The sequence below is a fragment of the Prunus persica genome, chromosome G6, assembly GCF_000346465.2.
Source record: "Prunus persica cultivar Lovell chromosome G6, Prunus_persica_NCBIv2, whole genome shotgun sequence".
In the NCBI taxonomy this organism is placed as follows: domain Eukaryota; kingdom Viridiplantae; phylum Streptophyta; class Magnoliopsida; order Rosales; family Rosaceae; genus Prunus; species Prunus persica.
Genome location: NC_034014.1, coordinates 26992763 through 27012381, shown reverse-complemented (window position 1 = coordinate 27012381; position 19619 = coordinate 26992763). Strand labels below are relative to the sequence as shown.

Below are 19619 nucleotides of genomic sequence, written 5' to 3'. Positions count from 1 at the left end.
AACAAACTTGCCTAATCAACACTTAGGAATGTAATTAGTTTCTTGATTACCTACAAATTAGGATATGAGTGGAAGTGAGAGAGTAAAGTGTTTATAGGCAAAAAGAAACACGTGGACTGCATGCAAAGTATAATGTTACATCGTTCGCAGCTCAAACGTGGATCCTTCTTTTTGATCCAATAGCTTCAAGACAACGCAATGGAAAAAGAAAACCAAATGAGCAGTCTAGAATAAGGTTCCCGTCAAAATCAAACAGTGAAAAAATTGGAAATTTCGTTGTTTTCTGGTAAGTTACGGAATAGAAATCAGAATTGTAGTTGGAGTGGTAATTTGGTTTATTTTAACAATTTAAAACATTTTCCACTTTAGATACTTTTCTTCTCTAAATCTAAACACACGCTAGAAGAAAACTACCTCTTTGACCTTTCTACGCTTCCACGAAATTTAGTTACAGACCCAGAAAACTTGCAGTACGAAATAACTAGTTCCTCTTCTTAATTATCAAATTTTGCGATCTGGGTTTTAAGAAAGACGAGATTTTGTTGGGGAAAACCTGTTCCTTGTAAGATTGGGTTTGATCTGGTTCTCTCTTTGGAGCAATAAATTGGAGACTCAGTGTCAGTGTCTAAGATGAAGGAAAAACTGGGATTTTTAGTTGGGGTTTGGTTTCTTCTTTGTGGGGTTTGCGTGGGGAGGTTCGTGGTGGAGAAGAACAGCTTGAAAGTGACTTCTCCGAGCTCGTTGAAAAGTGTATATGAATGTGCAATTGGGAACTTTGGGGTTCCTCAATATGGAGGAACCTTGGTCGGGACTGTCTATTACCCGAAAGCCAATCAAAAGGCATGCAAGGGCTTTGATGATTTCGATGTCTCATTCAAATCGAAGCCTGGCGGTCTACCAACCTTTCTTCTTGTCGATCGAGGAGGTTAGCCTTTTCATTTTCGCATTTTTTAGCTTCCAGTACTCATGGATTGTGGCTTACTGGGAATGAACTTTAGAGGTGGTTTGTATAGATATCAGTTTGTGGTAATTGCTTGTTATCAGTCTGCAAATTTGTGTAGTAATAATTATGGGGTGTTATAGAAAGCAATTGATTTGTTTCTGGTTTATAAATGAAAGCTGACGATTAGTTTGGTGTTTTTTAGTTTCTTTTCTTCTGGTTGCTGTCTAATCTTGTTGTCATGAATATCATAAAAATTTGTTACTTGGCTGCTGAACCTTACTTGCGAATGTCCAGGCCCCAGTCACTGATACTTGTTGTGAAAAGTTTTTAAAATGCTTGGTTTAGGTATGATAACTGAATATGTTGAGTCCTGTTTGTTGGTTAGTCCATAGGTATTCATATTTCAAGATCTTAACCTCCTTCTGATATGTTAAATGTTTATACATGTGTAAGATATTTGTGACTATTTTCATGCCCCATATGGAACATTGTTTGCCTTGCTACCAGTCCATGCTGCTTTTGATTGAGACTCTGTGTGTGTCCCTTCACTGGTGTGTTCTGATTTATGACTAATCGACTGTGATGTCCTGGCAGATTGTTTCTTCACACTGAAGGCATGGAATGCACAGAAAGGTGGAGCAGCTGCTATTCTCGTTGCAGATAACAGAAATGAACCATTGATTACCATGGACACTCCTGAAGAAGAAAATGCGGATGCTGATTATCTGCAAAAGATCACAATTCCCTCAGCCCTTATTAGCAAATCTTTGGGAGATAGCATAAAAAAATCTCTATCTAGTGGGGAGATGGTCAACATAAATCTAGACTGGACAGAGGCTCTTCCACATCCTGATGAACGTGTTGAGTATGAGTTCTGGACGAATAGCAATGATGAGTGTGGGCCAAAGTGCGACAGCCAGATTGAGTTTGTGAAGAACTTTAAAGGAGCAGCTCAGGTACTTGAGCGGAAGGGTTACACTCAGTTTACTCCCCACTATATAACTTGGTACTGCCCAGAAGCTTTTGTTTTGAGCAAACAGTGCAAGTCTCAGTGTATCAATCATGGGAGGTACTGTGCTCCAGATCCTGAGCAAGATTTCAGTAAAGGTTATGATGGGAAAGATGTTGTGGTTCAAAATCTCCGTCAAGCTTGCTTCTATAAAGTGGCCAATGAAAGTGGAAAGCCATGGCTTTGGTGGGACTATGTCACTGACTTTGCCATACGTTGCCCAATGAAAGAGAAGAAGTACAACGAAGAGTGTGCAAATCAAGTTATTGAATCCCTTGGTATGTTAGCCAATTAACATCTATAGAAAGTCAAAATTTTGAAAATTCATTAATCCAATTGATTTTGTATATGAAGAAAATGTCAAAAAATGTTATGTGAGCTGTCTAAATATCTTCATCTCTCCGTGAGATTTTTGTGGATGAAAGTTGGTTACTCTGCTAAAACCTGAGGATCACAAAGTAACTATTTCAATATGTTTTCTGTAACATTGAAGGTGCTGATCTCAAGAAGATACAGAAATGTATTGGGGACCCTGAGGCTGATGAGGAGAACGCAATTCTGAAGGCCGAACAGGATGCACAGGTTGGGCGCTTGGGAACTTTTTATGATGTTCCTCTAGCCTTATGTCCTCATCTTTTCATGTTTTGTATATGCTGTGGTACATTGTACTCATGTTTCACGTCTCAAATCTTGTTTCAGATTGGCAAAGGCTCCCGTGGAGATGTTACGATATTGCCAACTCTTGTAATAAACAGCAGACAGTACAGAGGTTTATTACAATTCTTTTCCTTATCACGTCAGGTGTTTAATTTCATCACTTTTCGTGGCTTATGTTTGTTCCTTTACTTGTTTTTCAGGGAAATTAGACAAAGGAGCTGTTCTCAAGGCCATCTGTGCCGGTTTCCAGGAGACCACTGAGCCTGCTGTTTGTTTAAGTGAAGGTCCTCATTTAATCTAGTTTGTCCTAGTTCTTCATTGATATAACTAATGTAAAACTAATGTAAATTGATTCTTTTAATTCCGCATGTGTGAGTTTATAAACCCTCCTTCCCCATGAATTCATGTCACACGGGAATCCACTTGGTTCAGATTCCAATAGACTGGAATGTATGTGTGTTTATGTGTCCAGGACTTGAATAAGTTTTTGAAATGGTAGTATTTTAATATTCCTTCCAGATGCATAGACAGCTCATGTTTTTAAAAAGATTGATCAGTGGTTCCCTAAGAATCATTTCATTATTTATCTCGAGCTTTATTATCTCTGAGATGGTGTCAGTTTCCTGTTTATTTGTTTTGTGCAGATATAGAAACAAATGAGTGCTTGGAAAACAATGGAGGTTGCTGGCAGGACAAATCTGCTAACATTACTGCATGCAGGGTATCTTTCTTTTGTGGAGGGTGTTCATAGTTACTGATGCTCGAGTTTGTTTGGGATTTTAGATTTTCTGGTGTAGACTGATTATTCTTTTGTTTTAGGATACATTCCGAGGAAGAGTGTGTGAATGCCCTACTGTGCAAGGCGTAAAGTTTGTTGGTGATGGTTATACCCGCTGCGAAGGTAAATTATGTGCATTTTGTTTATGTTTAATTGTGGCATAACTTCCAGATTTTCACATGCACTGCAAGTATAAATTATCTGATCGGCAGTCAAGGTTGTAGTCTCTACTTACTGGACAATACTTCATATTTCCCTTTTTCTTTGTTCTTTATGTGTTCATAGAAAAGCAATCAATCAGTATGCTCAGAAGTTTTAGAACTGGGTGTTGGAATATGAAGGTTTCATCAGTGAACTGTGGAACTGACTTGCCATTCTCTATTTTAGTTTTCCTGTTTTGACTTTAGTCACTTCATTGTTTCTCTTGTATGATTGAACAGCTTCAGGAGCATTACGTTGTGAAATTAACAATGGAGGTTGTTGGACAAAAACCCAAAATGGCAGGACTTACTCTGCTTGTCGTGTAAGTTTGGATTTAAATGTTGTTTATCAAATTTCCCCCAAAAGGAGAGATGATGATGATTTTTCATTACTAAATGTCCAGGATGACCATACAAATGGTTGCAAGTGTCCGCCAGGATTCAAGGGTGATGGGGAGAAAACATGTGAAGGTACTTGCTGCGTTTGGATGTTTCTAATTATTAATTATAGCGTAATTCTCATTGATAAATTAGTTGATGACTTGTTTGATCATTGAAGCATATTTAGCTTAAGCTCCTAGGGCCCATTTGCATGAAATTTTCCGTCTGAAACTGTTTTATGCCACATTGCCAAAGACTATACTATCAGAAAAACATTACCTACTTCCTGGGCTTATTAGTTTACAAGGCTACCACGAGCCCATATAATTTAGGTATTGGGTTTGAAGGCCACCACTGGTATTATTAGTTAAATAATTTTGAATTCAATCATTCTTCTTGATTTCCAGCCCACCTTAAATGGTGGCACAGGTGAATGAGTTGGTGACCTCAAAAACAGTCTTTGGCTTTCATAGATGTGCTTTGTTTTTATATTGTAACCAAGTAGATGAGAGTTAAGAAGATCCCTGTTCTCTTGTATTGATACCAAGTCACCCTGCCTGGTTTTCTGCTTTTGTTCACGTTCCAGATGTGGATGAGTGCAAAGAGAAGGTCAATTGCCAATGCGCACAATGTAAATGCAAGAATACTTGGGGCAGTTATGAGTGCAGCTGCGGTGGTGGTTTACTGTACATGCGAGAACATGATGCATGTATAAGTGAGTATTCTCAATTCTTTTCTGTTTCAGTTGTTTGAAGCATTAATGCTCTAACCATCTATTATATATGATTTAGAATTTGCATCTAGGATATGAGTTAACGGTTTCCTTGATGAACTAGTCGGCCATTCAACTTAGCCATGTTGTAGATTAGGACAGTAGAACTACCTTTCCATGTGGAGATTTGAACTAGAATTCCTGCTTCTTTTCCACTTTCAAATTCTGATTGATACTTGGGTACTACTGCCTCCTCTATTATAGCATCTTGTTTACTTGGTTTTCTGTGTTAATTGTTCTGTCATTTATTTATTTATATTTAAACAGGTAAAAATGCCAGCGTTTCAGAGTTTAACTGGGGCTTCATGTGGGTTATTATTCTCTGTTTGGGTGCTGTTGGAGTTGGGGGATATGCAGTGTACAAGTACAGAATCCGGGTATGTTCCCTACACTGAAATTGTTGATGCAGAAATACATTACTTTGGATGCAATTCAACTATGAATCATAAGACAGCGTCACTGTTTCCGTGTTCGCTACTTCCCTTTTTCTACGAAGTGATGGTCCTAAAAGTAGTTTGTTGAATTACTTTTGTGCAGAGATACATGGATTCGGAGATCCGGGCGATCATGGCGCAGTACATGCCATTGGATAATCAAGGAGAAATTCCCAACCATGTTCCCCGTGGGGATATCTGAAACTGGCGGAGGCACTCATAAGATGAGAGGCTGTTTGGGAGGGAGTGAAGGAGGGCAACCAGATTATATCCTCAAATCTTTTTCGTCATTTCCTGATCTGCCTCTAGCCTCTGGCCTCTGACAATTGATTTTATTGGTCATGACTCGTGAGAGTAATATTTTCAATGTGTCTAGCAGCAGCCTTGTGCCTTGGTTAATGACCATTTTGCTTATTTTTTTTCTTTCTAAATTTTAGGAGGAAACATTAATCGTCTCGCTTTGTTCTCATAAATGTAAAACATGCATGCACAATAGGAAGCTAGATAGAAATACTTGCCTCTCCTGGCACATGACGTGTGCGTGTCGAGAAGAATTATTGTCATTCATGATCATACTAAATGCCCCTAAGACACAGGCATGCAACTTCTCCTAGGAAGGGGACGAAATTTAGGGTTACAAACAAATTAAGAAAAGAAAAAAAAATACATGGATGTAAATGAATGAGGATCTAGCCGCACAGCCTGCATCAAGTCCATAATCTTGATTCAAGCAAACTAGGGCTGGCGTAAGTTCAGTGTACAGTTCCGACCACTCGATCTGCTTAATCCAACGGCACCCACCACTATTCGTATCTACTGGGATTGCTTGGGCAGAACGGTAAAAATCTCCATTGAAGACTGACATGCCACGCAAGGATTTAGAGAAATTTGTTTATTGAGCACCCCCTATCATTAGGTCACTTCCTTCACCTTCTGGCACTGAGAAGGTGTCAGCCCCATACATGATCTTACGACTTCGCAAAGACCTATGTTTTTGGTAAATAGTCGCCCGAGCTTGGTCACTGCAATCCCCTCCCAAAGTTACGGGGCTATTTTGCGGAGTTCCTTAGAAAGAGTTGTCTCGTCCCTCTCAAGTCAAATACTTAAGATGCAAAATCATTATATTTTCAAATAATTTATCACCGTTAAGGTTCCCAAGTGCCAAGAAGTAAAGGGTTACCCTGTTATAACCTGAACAATGTTTATTGAGCACAAGCACATAAAATTCCGTTGCATGTGATATGAACTTGATCATAATTAAACCATTGAATTCTACACATGGTGTTAAATTGCAAATAACCATACCATGGACATAATTTCCAAACAAAAGAAGAAAAAGAAAAACCATCCCATACACAAAGTTAATTTCCATGGATGTTTTTGAAGGTTCTTGTATGAAATAGCATCCGGGTGTTCGATTAGTGGTGTTCTTCCGCGTCATGCTGTAGTTTCATTCAGTTTGGTGAGATCGTACTCTCCCTATATTGCTGTTTGTTTTTTTTTTGGTAAAATAGGGGGCAAAGCCTAGAACAAAAAGATTACACAGAAACAAATCTAGGCCTCAAGAGACCATTCTTATCATCATCTAAAATAGGCTGCATCAGATCAGGGGGAGAAGAGAGCTCATGGTAACCCAACTCCTTATGATGACCCATCTTAGCTAGAAAATCAGCAGCAAAAATTGGTCTCCCTATAGACATGGAGAATGCTGCAATTCCACTGGCACTGTTTTTGGTTCTTCATTTGCTTCACTCAAGTTAGCTTTGCCTAAGTTTAAGAAATTGGTGTAAAAATTGAAACTTGATGGCCCAATTAGCTCCAGCATTTCCTTTTTCCTCTGTGCTTGCTGCCAAGACTTTTAAAGGAAAAATATAACTGCTTGGTTTTTTTAGGTGTTTTTATTTTTTTGGTTATCATAAAACAAAAACAGATGAACTGAAGTAGTTTCCTTTAGACAAATAATGTTTTAATTTTTAGGACAAAATGACGTTTCAGTACTTAATTATCAATGTAACGTTTGTTATATAGTTCTGTAATAAAGTATAGCCGCACGGCTATACTCGGGGGGTTTTTTTTTATTTTTTCCCAAGGGTCATGGTTTGGGTGATAGAATCTCCTCCGTCTAAGAGTCTTGCAATGCCGAAATCAGCAACTTGTGCAACCATATCATCATCTAGTAGTATATTGCTTGGCTTCACATCACAGTGGACATCATGTTTTGGATAACCATGACCATGATGAAGGTAGTCCAATGCTGATGCAACATCTGTCAGTATATTCAACCTCTGTAGGATATTGTTCAAATGAGAGTTTTGAGAGTACAACCACTTGTCAAGGCTCCCATTAGGCATGTATTGCAGTACCAGGGCTTTGAAATCAATCTGACTGCAACAACCGATGATTTTTATAAGATTTCGGTGACGAATGTTGTTCAGCACTTCACATTCACTATCAAAACTCTTGAAAGCCCCTTCAAGCTGTAAATTGAAAACCTTTACAGCAACATCTATCCCATCTGAAATTGTACCTTTATATACTACTGAGCGAAAACCACCAGTTCCAAGTAAATTGCTTTTGTTAAATCCATTTGTCGCCCTCAGAAATTCAAGGTGTGAAACTCTCTCCAAAGAAGTTGAGGTAACAAGGCAGTCTCTATTGCAACTTCCACTTTCCTTTTTCTGCGTTGTATGAAGATTGATACAGAAACCAGTAGAAGTATTGTTGATAGGATCCCTGGAATAAGATATTTCAGGTTGGACGTACTCTTTTTGCATGGTGGAACAAGGAGTCGGGCTGCACCACAGAGCGCACCATTCGAGAAAAATGATTGGGCAGATAAGTTTTGAAAAGCTCCACCAGTTGGAATTTCTCCATAGAATCTGTTGAAAGACAAATTCAGAAATCTGAGATGCAAGAGTTCTAGAGACATTGGAATCAGTCCAGAGAGATTGTTTTTGAATAAAACCAAGTCTTCTAGGCTTAACAATTTCCCAAATGAATTAGAAATAGTTCCTTCTAAATTATTATTTTCCAAGGAGAGTTGAACCAAACTTTTAAGACCCCCAATGCTGCATGGTATGCTACCTGATAAGAATACAAATCTAATTCTAATGCAAGAAACCTCAACTGGTGCAACAGAAAAAGGGAAAAGTTAGATGTCTTTAAAAAGGAAGAAAAGTTTGGATGTCTTCACATCTTTTCTACCAACTCTCCAAATTTTCTCAGGATCCAAAGGTTGACAGTTACAACCTTCCAAAAAAAATTTAATGGAGAATTCTGACCAAAGAAAGCTCAAGCCCAGACAAAGAAAAGTGTTACACTCTGAGATTTCTGTTTAACTTGAATTTGGAATTATATGATATTGAAGACTGGAATTAATTGGACCTTGGTTGTAAGTTATAACCAAACCAAAGAAGCTGAGGCAAGCAATTTATTGTGTGTAACAGGTGGCCCAAAAGTACAAATGCCAGCCTATATGCAATCTGACTGTAATGGAGCATATCAGATTGTTACTCAGTTGTTCTTGCATGATCATTATGTGTCCTCCTCAGCAGCACTGCTACAAATATCATCTTCCTCTTCATGAATTAGTCAACCATAGAAATTAGACTACTTTGTATAACATAACAGTAATGGCTAAGCTAGCTCTGCCAGTTCCTGTTATTTCTCTCCTGCTTCTGTTCTTCTTCTCGGGTACGGTAGAGATTTGTGGACTCTTAAGCTGCAGAGTTGATTTTTTTTTTTTTCAACAACTCTATAGAGCATTCCACATTGTTGTACTTTCTTTCCCCCTTTTCTGCTTGTAGACAAAGAAATTTTGGTGCAATAAATTCCATTGACAAGAAAATAATTAGGGTTCGGTGGATTAAATCGTGGGCCCCGTAATTCGCCCATGTGGCATGTGACTCATCAAAATCGGATTAGTTGTCAAAAATGACACATGGCGACATCCGACGGAGTGCATCGAACGGTTCAAGATGAAGACAAAATTAAAGGAAAGAATCTTCTGTGATTGACTTTGATTTAAATCAAATATTAATCAGGTCAATCAATTGAAGATAATCTGGTTAAATCGCCAGATTATGGGAATTGATTTAAATCAAATCAGAATCCCACAAATCAAGGTTTTAAATAGGGAAAGTTATTTAGGTCAAGCATCCGACAAAAGCCTATAAATAGGAGGCTTCAAGACGAAAGAAGGGGTCAGAGAAAAAACCTAGCACTCAGAAGAAACAGAAAACTCTCTGCATTCTTCACCCTACTTTGGAAGAGCCACCAAGCACAACAAACACGTGCCGGTTCCTTCACCATAGAAAACTCCCAAACACTAAACAAGCTTCGTGCTACCCGTTTGATCAAGATCAAGTCTCTACGACCCTTGTATCAAACACAAATTTTCTTTAAACACTTTGGAGATCGAATCAGAGGATTCAATACAGAGATTGTAACCCTAAATTTCATTAATACAATATTATTTTGTACACGTGTTCTTGTCTCATTTGTCGCAGGAAATTCGTGTTTACACTGCTCTCTCTCTCTCTCTCTCTCTACATTTTCACCTATGTTCATCCATGGCTCTTTTTTTTTTTTTTGCAGGGGAGATTTCGATGTTGGTGAATGGACAGGTAAGAATTAAAAAGAACAATTCTTAAATGAATTAGCAATTAATTTACATATATACATGGTGTTGTAGAAAGCTTGGTGTGTGGCAAAGCCTGCAGCACCACAACATGCACTGCAGTCAGCTCTGGACTATGCCTGTAACTATGCGGATTGCAGCCCTACAAAGAAAGGAGGTTCTTGCTATGACCCGGATAGGCCAGTGCACCATGCCTCATTTGCCATGAATGCTTACTACCAGAAGATGGGAAGAAACCAATGGAATTGTCATTTTAACAATACTAGTCTCATTTCCTTGGCAGATCCAAGTAGGCCTTCAATTTCATAATAATAATTTGTTTCAAAAGTTCAGACTTTCTTTTTCAGTAAATTAAACATTTTGGTTCTATACCATTTTTGCAGGTTACAATCCCTGCTGCCAATTTGTGAGTGGTATGTGTCTATAACTATAATGAGTTTTGCTATATGCAAAAATATTTTTATAACTTTACTTTCACTTTCCCTTTTGAAATTTGTAGGAGGATCTGGACCTCCACTGCCACAGGAAAAGGAGGTAACTCAAATCCAAACAGTATAATTTAAACCAAGATTTCAAATCATCTTAATTATATCAAAATCATTTCGAATGCTTAATTAAACTTAATTAATTACTATTATGTTGTGTTGGGTTTGCAGGATACTTGGTGTGTGCCTAAGCCAGGAACCCCAGACTCTGAATTACAAAACATCATAAACTTCACTTGTGGAATATTAAAAGAATGCAGTGAAATACTAGAACATGGTTCATGCTACTTTCCAAATACCCTCATACACCATGCCTCATTTGCCATGAATCTTTACTATAAGACCGATGGACGCTACAATTGTGATTTCAATGGTGTTGGCCTTATCGTTGTCACTAATCCAAGTAAGCCAATTTGTTTGATATAATGCACAGCAAAATCTTATGTTTTCTTAACATGAATTTAGCAAACAAAGTGTGCTTATTCTTGCATATGTTGCAGGTTTTGGTGACTGTATCTATGTCTGTGTCTGCCCAAAAGGAAAATGGAAACTGTAATTTGATGATGCATCAGAATAATAAGTATATTGTAATGTAATTTCCATCTGATGGATGATGAAGAAGGTCCATCTTCTTTTGTTATCTAATCTAATAAATTTACCCCACTGAGTCTAAGCATCTCAGAATCTGCAAAAGCTTTTAACTTCCAAAAATAGCAAATTACAGCCACCGCACACAATTAAGGGACATAAGTCGGGCTGTGACCTCAAATGTCTTGCCAGATGCGTAGGGGCTTTCCAACGCAGCAACACAAATCTGAGCAACCTCCTCTCTTGATATCTTACCCTGCATATATCTAAATCATAACATTCAGATATTATTACTATTATAAGGGGAAAGAAGAGCAATACATGTCATCACAGGCATACAACAAAGAGAGACTAGTGATCTTCTATTTGATTATATACCGTTATATTGTCTCCTTGGTCGAAAATGCGATCTGCTCCGGCAAGCTCCTCAGTTAATGCACAAGGCCTCACAATTGTATATGGGATTCCACTTTCCCATATTAAATTCTCCCCCTGCTCCAAAACTTATCAATGTACAAAATCGAAAGAGCTAAATCCGACACAGAAAAAGAAAAAGAACAGAAAAGAGCTAAGTGGTATTATGATACACTGATTATATATAAAAATATCAAACAGCTTGCACTGAATTAGTATGAAACCTTCAACTTGAATGTCAGGATAAAATCCAATTCCTTGTTTAAGCGAACAGCAGGAGGTTGTTTACTTAGATCAAGTCCAGGCCTGTCAGGTCGGGTAACTCCTGCAGAACCTACGTGTACGAACCTACACGGAACACAAGCAAAGAGATTCTTTAAAGACTAAAACAGAAAGTGCACCTAGCAGATCAATTATGTTTAGTCATAAGAAGATAATCCAACAAAATGAAAAGAATGTGAAACCTGGGAGTAATAGGCTCTTTTAGATATGCTCATATGCTTGATGATGGGAGCTTAAATTCCCCTTCCATAATTTCAGTTTGCCATCAAATTCAGTTTCCCATCAATAAACATAGAAGTAAATGAAGTGAAAGAATAGACTAAAAGAAAGTGGCAGCAGAAATGTGCCTGCAATGACACAATATTGCTGGGGTCAAAAGGAAGTGCATCTGATACAGTTCTTGCTTGAAATATCGGCTTCAAAGAAGAATCGCTAAGCAGTAGGCTTAAAGAACAAAAGAAAAGAACCAGAACCACCCTGGCACCCAGATCCGCCTAGCGCCGCCTAAACCCGCCTAGCTCCGCCTAGACCCGCCTAGACCCGTCTAGACCCGCCTAGCGCCGCCTAGACCCTCCTAGCACCTTCTAACAACTTTAAACATATGTTGACAGATTTTCTTCTCATTTCTCGCCGCCCTTTCTAACAATTTTAAACCCTTACTGCGCAGCAGCCTCCTCCGCCCACCCAAAACCCATCGCATCACCATCCCTCCTCCCCACCCTGTCAGACTTTGCATAAAACTCCTCTCTCTCTCTCTCTCTCTCTCTCTCTCTCTCTCTCTCTCTCTCTCTCTCTCTCTCTCTCTCTCTCTCTCTCTCTCTCTCGTATGTGCAGCCATGTGTGTGTGTGGTGAGAGTGCAATTTTTGTGATTTGCCGTAGTCGTGGACTCATATGGCCTTTTATAATTTTGAAGGAAGAGTATGACATTTCTTTCATAGCAAATAGTGTAGCCGGATGGCTATACACTGCTGGCGCATTTTTCAAAATAGTATAGCCGCGCGGCACCGTCTTGCCAAATATTGCAGCGGAAAATCAAATGACAGAATCACATCCTCATCCTTGACTTCCTCACGCCGCTGAATCCAATGCATGGCACCGTTAAAGCCGGTTAAAGAAACAAGCCTAATATTAGGGCTCGTGCAATTTTTTCATTTTTCTTTTTATAAATCAGTGATAAAACGGAACTGGTTCAAAACGATTTTAAAAATCAAACCTACAAACGTGAGTTAGACTATCACTTAGTATTTTAAAAAGTTGGAAAAAAACCGAAGCCGCTGGGCGAGAACAAGAAGCTGTCGTCGTCCGGCGGTAAGGTGTAATGCAGTCAAGCCGTCAAGCTGGCAATGAGAGGGTTCCAAATGAGAGATTCGCTTCATCGCAGCTTCTTCCATCAGAAGGTGTTCTTGCCAGCCGTATAGCCGTGCGGCTTTACTATTTCTTTAAAAAAAAATTGGAAAAACCGAGTCTGGCCAGACGGCTATACTATTTCTTTTTCAAACATTTAAAAACCCCCGTATAGCCGGGAGGCTATACTATTTCTTTCAAAAAAATAGGCACAGCTCCGTATAGCCGGGCGGCTATCATATTTAATTAAAAAAAACTTTATGGGGAAAAAAAACCCTCCTAGTCCCACGGCTATACTATTTCTTTTAAAAAAATTAGGAAAAAAGAGTATAGCCGTTCTTTTAAAAAATTAGGGGGGAACAGAGTATAGCCGCCCGGCCATACTATTTAAATACATTATATTTAAATGGTAAAGCCGCCCGGCTATACTATTTAATAAAATAGCATCACGGTGGTCGAGCAGTACAAGGCTCTCTACAGAATAATCCATGAACTGGTAGTCGCTTCTGCTGCAGCCATCCCTTCGAGAATCCATGAAGTGGGTAGTTTCTACTGCTGCTGCGGCCATCCATTCGAAAATCATTGCATTCCTTGGTGTTCGGATCCATCCAGCAAAAACAAAACATCATCAGCTTTACGACCACCCGATGATGTCCATTTCAGCACCACTTCACCACCCTTTCTAAACCAACAGCTTCATCTTAGTTCCTGTAAAACCAGGCGGTGTCCTTGCCACAACTTCTTGCGGGGATATAGTGAATAACTTAGCCCATGATTCTGCAACACCATACTCTTTCATCACCCACAAGTGAAAGTAACCACTATCATTGAACGGCTGCGCATTTCCATTAAAGAAACCAAGGCAGTACTCCGAATTCTATTATTCTCAAAGAAGGCAAGGGAGTCTACGCATCTTGAAACATAGTAAAAATCTACAAACATCCTAAATTTGATTCTCGAATCGGCATTGGGTAACAGAATCTTGCCAAATGATTCAGTGGACAAATCAAAAGACAAAATCACATTCTCATCCGCACGATCCTGAATCCAATGCATGGCACCATTAACAAAAGCCGGTTCAATCACAGAGCCAAACATTGTACTGGGAAGCATTTCATCGACAAAGTTTGGAGTAACAACATTCCTCCAGGAGCCCCTGGCTAAGGACCAAAGCTCAACTGCACAAGAAACACGCCTTTCTCTTACAAATCTCAAAACCTTATTGTCATCCGTACACGAATCATAGCCAAATGAATAACTTCTCGGATCATACTCAGACGCAGAAACAGTGCCCGGAGGCAAAATCACAAACTTTCTAGTACATGGGTTCCAAATTAACGTGGTAAGGCGGTGATGGAGGCATACTAGCCCGTTACAAGTTTCGACCACCTTGACCGTGCGGACCCTTAAATCTAAATTGTCTTTTGGACATCCTTGGAGTTCATTGTAAGCTACGAATGGATTTATGAGCTTAGAATAATCACTAATGAAGGGCTGTGATCCCAATGCAATGACGGAGTTGCATTGGAAGACTACCAGGAGGAGCTGAGCGTCGTCGTTTTGGTTATTGGATTTGATGATTGCGTGGCTGAGGTGGGTGTGAATGAAGGCAGAGCTTCGGATCAGAGACCTCCATGACTGGCACACTCTGGTGCAGTTAAGTGGAGATTTGCTGGGCAAGCGCAGCAGGATGTCGTGAATGACTTTTCAGGAATGTAATTGTCCCCTGACGTTCTTTTTGTTCTCTTGGGGCGGATTTCTTCAGGAACTTTGTCCATTGTTCTGATGCCCAGTCTCCGATGTAAGTTTTTTCTCCAATTTTCAATGGACGACACGAGTTTTAAAGTTTTGGCCACAGTTAGGAATGGGGACGAAACAAGAGGTTGGGTTTTGTTTTGTTTTAGGGTTGGAGAGATTATATATATCGATCTTCCTAATTTTTAGCTAACATTTAGAAAAATTTGTGTCATAGCGTATAACATCAATAAATTGGAAAGAATATCAAAGCATTAAATTTGGGGGAAGGAAGATGCTTGCTCAGAGAAAGGAAGAAGAACAAATAAAAAGCATTAAATTTAGCGTTTTCTTTTGGAAATATTTTTACTTCGTAATTAACGCTTCTTTAGGAATGGGAATATGGCATTTATTGTTTTTCTTTGAATTTACTAGAAAAAAGACAGAAATTTGACAATACAACTATTTTATTTCTTTTTTGGGAAGGAAATGGGAATACAAGTCTGAACTTTGAACAGAGGTAGGTAGGTGCATGGGAAAAATAATGAAAAGACAAATCGACTAGTTGCAGCATCATATCTAACACCAAAAGGGAAGCAAGAACACCATATTACAAAGTGAAAAATGAAAAAGACATGTGCCCAAGTTCTCTTGCCTCATTCCCAACAGCATCAAGCACACAAGCTACTGCCGTTCAGCAGAATATACTCAGCCTGTTTTGCACGGTGAAGGTTTACTTTTGCTTTGCTGCAAACACGAAACCATGTACACATCAGTACTTCAAACACGAGGTTGTTATTTAACCCACCACTTTGAATGATACTGCAATTCATCACCCCCTTGGTACTTTTACATAAGAAACAATCTGCAAACTAACCTTGCACACGCTCTAAATTTCCGTCTCCTTCTCAAAGTTGGAGCCCTTTTGATGTTTGCGATTCTGTACAATCTTATAGACGTAGAAAGCTACAACTGCTCCACTGCACAGGAAAAATCAATTTATCAGATAGCAATCTCTTTTAAGATCTGAAGGAGAGATTTTGGAAACCTCAGTGTTATGTACAAGGGAATTCAAAGAGGTCAGACTAAGCAATATTTCATCTCAAGGAAGCATAAAAAAAAATTAGCTTGTTTATACAGGCCTAAGAAGATTTTATCTTCATCTCAAATAAACATTATCTAGTTTAGCATTTTTATGCCAGATGAAGATGTTAGGAGGTAGTCGGCAATCTATAGTATCTAGAGGCCATCTAGTCAAAAACAACAAAGAACCATGCAAGGTCAAAGGATCACCAAATGACACATCAATATCCACTCAGATCAGCCATGCAAGTCTTTTCCATTATTTTCCCTCTTTCAAGCTGTTCTTCTAAAACTATATGCCATTAAGTCTTTCCCAAAACCACAGGTTATTTTTCACCTTTACAGAACATGGATTCTGAGAGAAAAAACAATTCTATGTAATGATTATATAATTGTTTCAATATCCTTGAAAGACCAGGGTAATTTCCCTCTGATGAAAGAAAGCTAGAAAGAAAATAGCATCGCAAAAATGAGCGGACATGTGAATCATAATAACCTGACAAGGGTTGTTGTCAAATTCGGAAATGACGACCTCTGCAAATAGGAGAAACAGAAACAAGAAATATCAGAAGTTTGGAAGACAGATCAATTTAGACCAGTAAAGAAACTTCATATTGAAAATTAGAAAAGAAGGAATTTCTAACCTGAGCTAGCAAGCGTACCTCCCTCAGAAAAATTATACTGGCTATAGCTGCAGGTCCAGCAGTACATTATAAGCATTTAAGTTATAGAAAAAAAAAATCAACTGAATCATATAAATTTAAAAAATTGGATAAGCTCCGATATGTATGTTATAAAATAAACCAGTGCTAACCTGCCTGCCCTTTCAAGGTTAAAGGAGATGATTCTCCTTGCTTATATGATCTTAAACTTGAAACGCTTAAAAACAAAAGAGCGCCACCAATGATAACCCCAAACCTAATTGCAGAAATGCTTCCCGTTACCATAAAGGAAAGGAAGCCACCAAGAGAAAGAAGAAGACCTGCAAAGCATAGGCATATGATATGACCAAAAGTACCTTGCACATGTGTACTAAAAGCTTTAGAAAAAAAGAAAAGAAAAAACACTAGGCATCACAGTTTTTAAATAAGCTACACATACCATAAGGTATCCCAACATGAAAGTCGCGGACTTTTGAAACATCATTCAGATCATCAGCTGATGAGTTAAATGTTTCAACAATTTCCTTCACTGGCTCGGGGGAATTCTTTGCAGCTGTGGAGATATATTCTTTACCTTCTTCACTGATTTCTTTTGCTATCTCACTCAAATCAATCCTTGCCTTATCAGCCTGTATTTTTAACTGCTCTGAAGTTTCTTTCAAAATAACTAATGCCTTCTTAGAGTATAACTCATATGCTTCCTGTGAGATGCCTTGCATCTTTAAGGCTTGTTCTTTGAAAGCGGCCAGAGTCTGTTTCCAAGCTTCTTCTGATTCTTCAGATTTCAATTTGGCAGTATCCTTTTCTTTCTCCACCTCAATCTCTGGATGCTTCTAGGAAAGAAAATTCAAATCAATGTCATGATAAGCGAACAAGTTGCACCCCGAATGAACGATAAATCAATCCCAGACCATGCATATAACTCTCTTCCTATCAAATCTAATTGGTTAGCAGGCCTTTAAATCTTCACGACACTATGATCAAACATAGAGTTTTTTTAAATAAATAAAAAACAGGGTAAATGATATATGATTTCTCAAACTCAAATTTCAGAAAATATTCATACTTGTTTCCAAGTGCCAAAAATCAAAACTTGATAATCCCACCTAAGTAACAGCATTACGCAATCAAACACATGGCATACATTAACCTCAATCCCCCATGTTCACGACCCAAACAAATGAAAACACCCAAACACTCTTAGTCCTATCATAAAACAAAAGAAAACTCACAAATTCAACTCACCGATTCCTCCTGTGAAGCAGCGGCAGCGACAATTGGTCGAGTCCACAAGCTCCGTCGGTGCAGTGAAAGATAAGCACCGGTAAGCCCTTTCGGGAGGACAATAGGGGCTCCATAACCGCGAGCTCCAGTCAATTGATGGAACCGCAGAGAAGACGAAGGTGATGAACACAAGGCCAGCGGAGCCGGCTTCTTCGAGCCACAGCTAGGGTTAGGGTTTAAGAGCGAGAACGACTGCAACGTCACGCTCATAGTGAGCCTGGAGAGAGATTTAGAGAAGGGTTTGAAATTGAGGCGAAGCTGACGAGGAAGTAGGTGAGTGAGAGGTTGTTGGAGTTGGAGATGATGTTTATATGCTTAGAATATTTCACTGAGAGATGGAAAATCAGCAGAAAATTGAAGAACCGCAGTTAAGTTAGGAGAAGTTTTAAGGGCTTTAGGGCCTTTGCTAAAATGCGCTGTGAGTCGAGGTACGCGCCAATTGAAGCGTGTTTGTTTCCCAGGAAAATTAGGAGAAAAAGAATCTTGGTTAATACCTTGGTGACACGCAATCATCAGGTAGTTGAGTCGTCCCGCGCGAGCCCACTGAATCCTGGTAAAGTGACGCGGTGCTTGTTATTTCTTACGACATTAATTTTAAGGTCGTACCACATACAACATAATCATCCTCAACTAATATGAAATTTCAATAAATCTTAGTTTAAATTTTGGTACATTATTATACATGTAGGTTTATTTTTGGTACATAATAATGTTCAATAAACCTTCTTCGTAATTATAATAATGTTATTCGCAATTGATTATTGTTTCATTTTATTTGTACATCGTGAAGTCAATTTTATGATTCATAAACTAACTCGTTTTGCTTTATCTTTAATTGAAATATATGTGTGGTACAATAATCCTTCCAATATAATTTGAGATGTTTTAGTTCAAAATCTTATGTAATTTCTTATTGAGTCAAATCAAAATCTACTCTAACACATAAACTTGCTCAAAATCATCTTATCAAATGATGAAACCTAAAGGACGTAAAATAATCGCAGTAAACTTTCTTCGTTTTGTAAATCTAGGTCTACACATCAAACAAAAAGGGTATGCAAGTATTGCATAGATGAACGTTACTACACCATCAAGCAAAAGGGATTAAGTGTATGCTTGAATTTTTGGGACATTCATAACATGAACATGGGGTCACATACATAGACAAAGAAAGGAATAGATGCAAATTAGAGGACAAAACATCTTTGCAGCGCTTGAATCAAAAGCCAAGCAAGGCACCTCTAATTAGCAGCTTCTCTCTCTTACAAGCGTGCCAAAGCATAAAAAGCCTAAACCATCCGGGAAACTAAACGCATGCATTACCTTCCTTGTGCATGCCTCTCAATCACTTGCATGCCAAACTTCTCTAGGGCCATCACAATATTTAGAGATAGCCCACTATGCAAAATCCATTTGGGCCTCAGTGGTGCAAGGAATTCTAAATTCGTTATGCTTTCTATCTAGAAAGAAACCAAGCCAACCATGGATTCTATTTTAAAAGTGGAGGACTTTGACGAAGGGTTTGATTATTATAGAAAGCGCCATTTACGGCACCCATCTACCATCTGTGACATCTCTCCCTAGAAGCACATTTAAGATAGACTTTATTTTAATCAGGTGTAAACACATCGATCCTAGAGAGAGGGACAGATGGGTGAGTGTGGAAACTGGAAAAACAAGCAGAGGATTTCTTACACCATCACCATGGATACTTGAGACTTGGGCGTCAGTTTAATTGGTCAAACACTAGATTTGAGTTTCCAAAAGTCAAACCAAGTGAAATCTGAAGGGGGTAACAGCCAAAATAAGTAGGTGGAGTTCGTTTTTTCAGTGTTTGAAGTTTGAACAGAGACAAAGCTTGGTGTTGGTTGGTCGACCAACCTATAATGGTTTTTTTTTAAAACCGTTAATACATGTAGAAGGAATTTT

The 19619-nt window shown here is 38.7% G+C and overlaps 4 protein-coding genes across 5 annotated transcripts; 2 read left to right on the top strand and 2 right to left on the bottom strand.

Moving 5' to 3' along the window:
• Positions 203-5747, top strand: LOC18773411 (vacuolar-sorting receptor 1). Its single transcript, XM_007207138.2, has 12 exons — positions 203-925; positions 1538-2230; positions 2446-2534; positions 2652-2721; positions 2810-2893; positions 3254-3330; positions 3429-3510; positions 3828-3910; positions 3992-4058; positions 4555-4683; positions 5008-5117; positions 5278-5747. Exons 1-12 carry the CDS (start codon positions 631-633, stop codon positions 5374-5376), a joined length of 1878 nt encoding a protein of 625 aa, XP_007207200.1. The 5' UTR covers positions 203-630; the 3' UTR covers positions 5377-5747.
• On the bottom strand, positions 7178-7948 carry LOC18773273 (receptor kinase-like protein Xa21). The gene has a single exon (XM_020565897.1). The coding sequence runs from the start codon at positions 7946-7948 to the stop codon at positions 7250-7252; it is 699 nt and encodes a 232-aa protein (XP_020421486.1). The 3' UTR covers positions 7178-7249.
• Positions 8591-10790, top strand: LOC18774872 (PLASMODESMATA CALLOSE-BINDING PROTEIN 2). The gene is made up of 6 exons (XM_007206296.2): positions 8591-8867; positions 9771-9799; positions 9868-10102; positions 10197-10226; positions 10313-10347; positions 10470-10790. The coding sequence occupies exons 1-6, from the start codon at positions 8807-8809 to the stop codon at positions 10722-10724; spliced, it is 645 nt and encodes a 214-aa protein (XP_007206358.2). The 5' UTR covers positions 8591-8806; the 3' UTR covers positions 10725-10790.
• Positions 15111-18153, bottom strand: LOC18774063 (protein FATTY ACID EXPORT 3, chloroplastic). 2 transcript variants are annotated; one of them, XM_007205470.2, is made up of 7 exons: positions 17652-18153; positions 16846-17236; positions 16559-16726; positions 16389-16435; positions 16241-16278; positions 15539-15641; positions 15111-15408 (listed from the first exon to the last, which is right to left on the bottom strand). In XM_007205470.2, the coding sequence occupies exons 1-6, from the start codon at positions 17898-17900 to the stop codon at positions 15551-15553; spliced, it is 984 nt and encodes a 327-aa protein (XP_007205532.1). In that variant the 5' UTR covers positions 17901-18153; the 3' UTR covers positions 15111-15408; positions 15539-15550. The 2 variants fall into 2 exon arrangements, with proteins under 2 accessions (XP_007205532.1, XP_007205533.1); XM_007205471.2 differs by having other exon boundaries at positions 16846-17239; positions 17652-18137.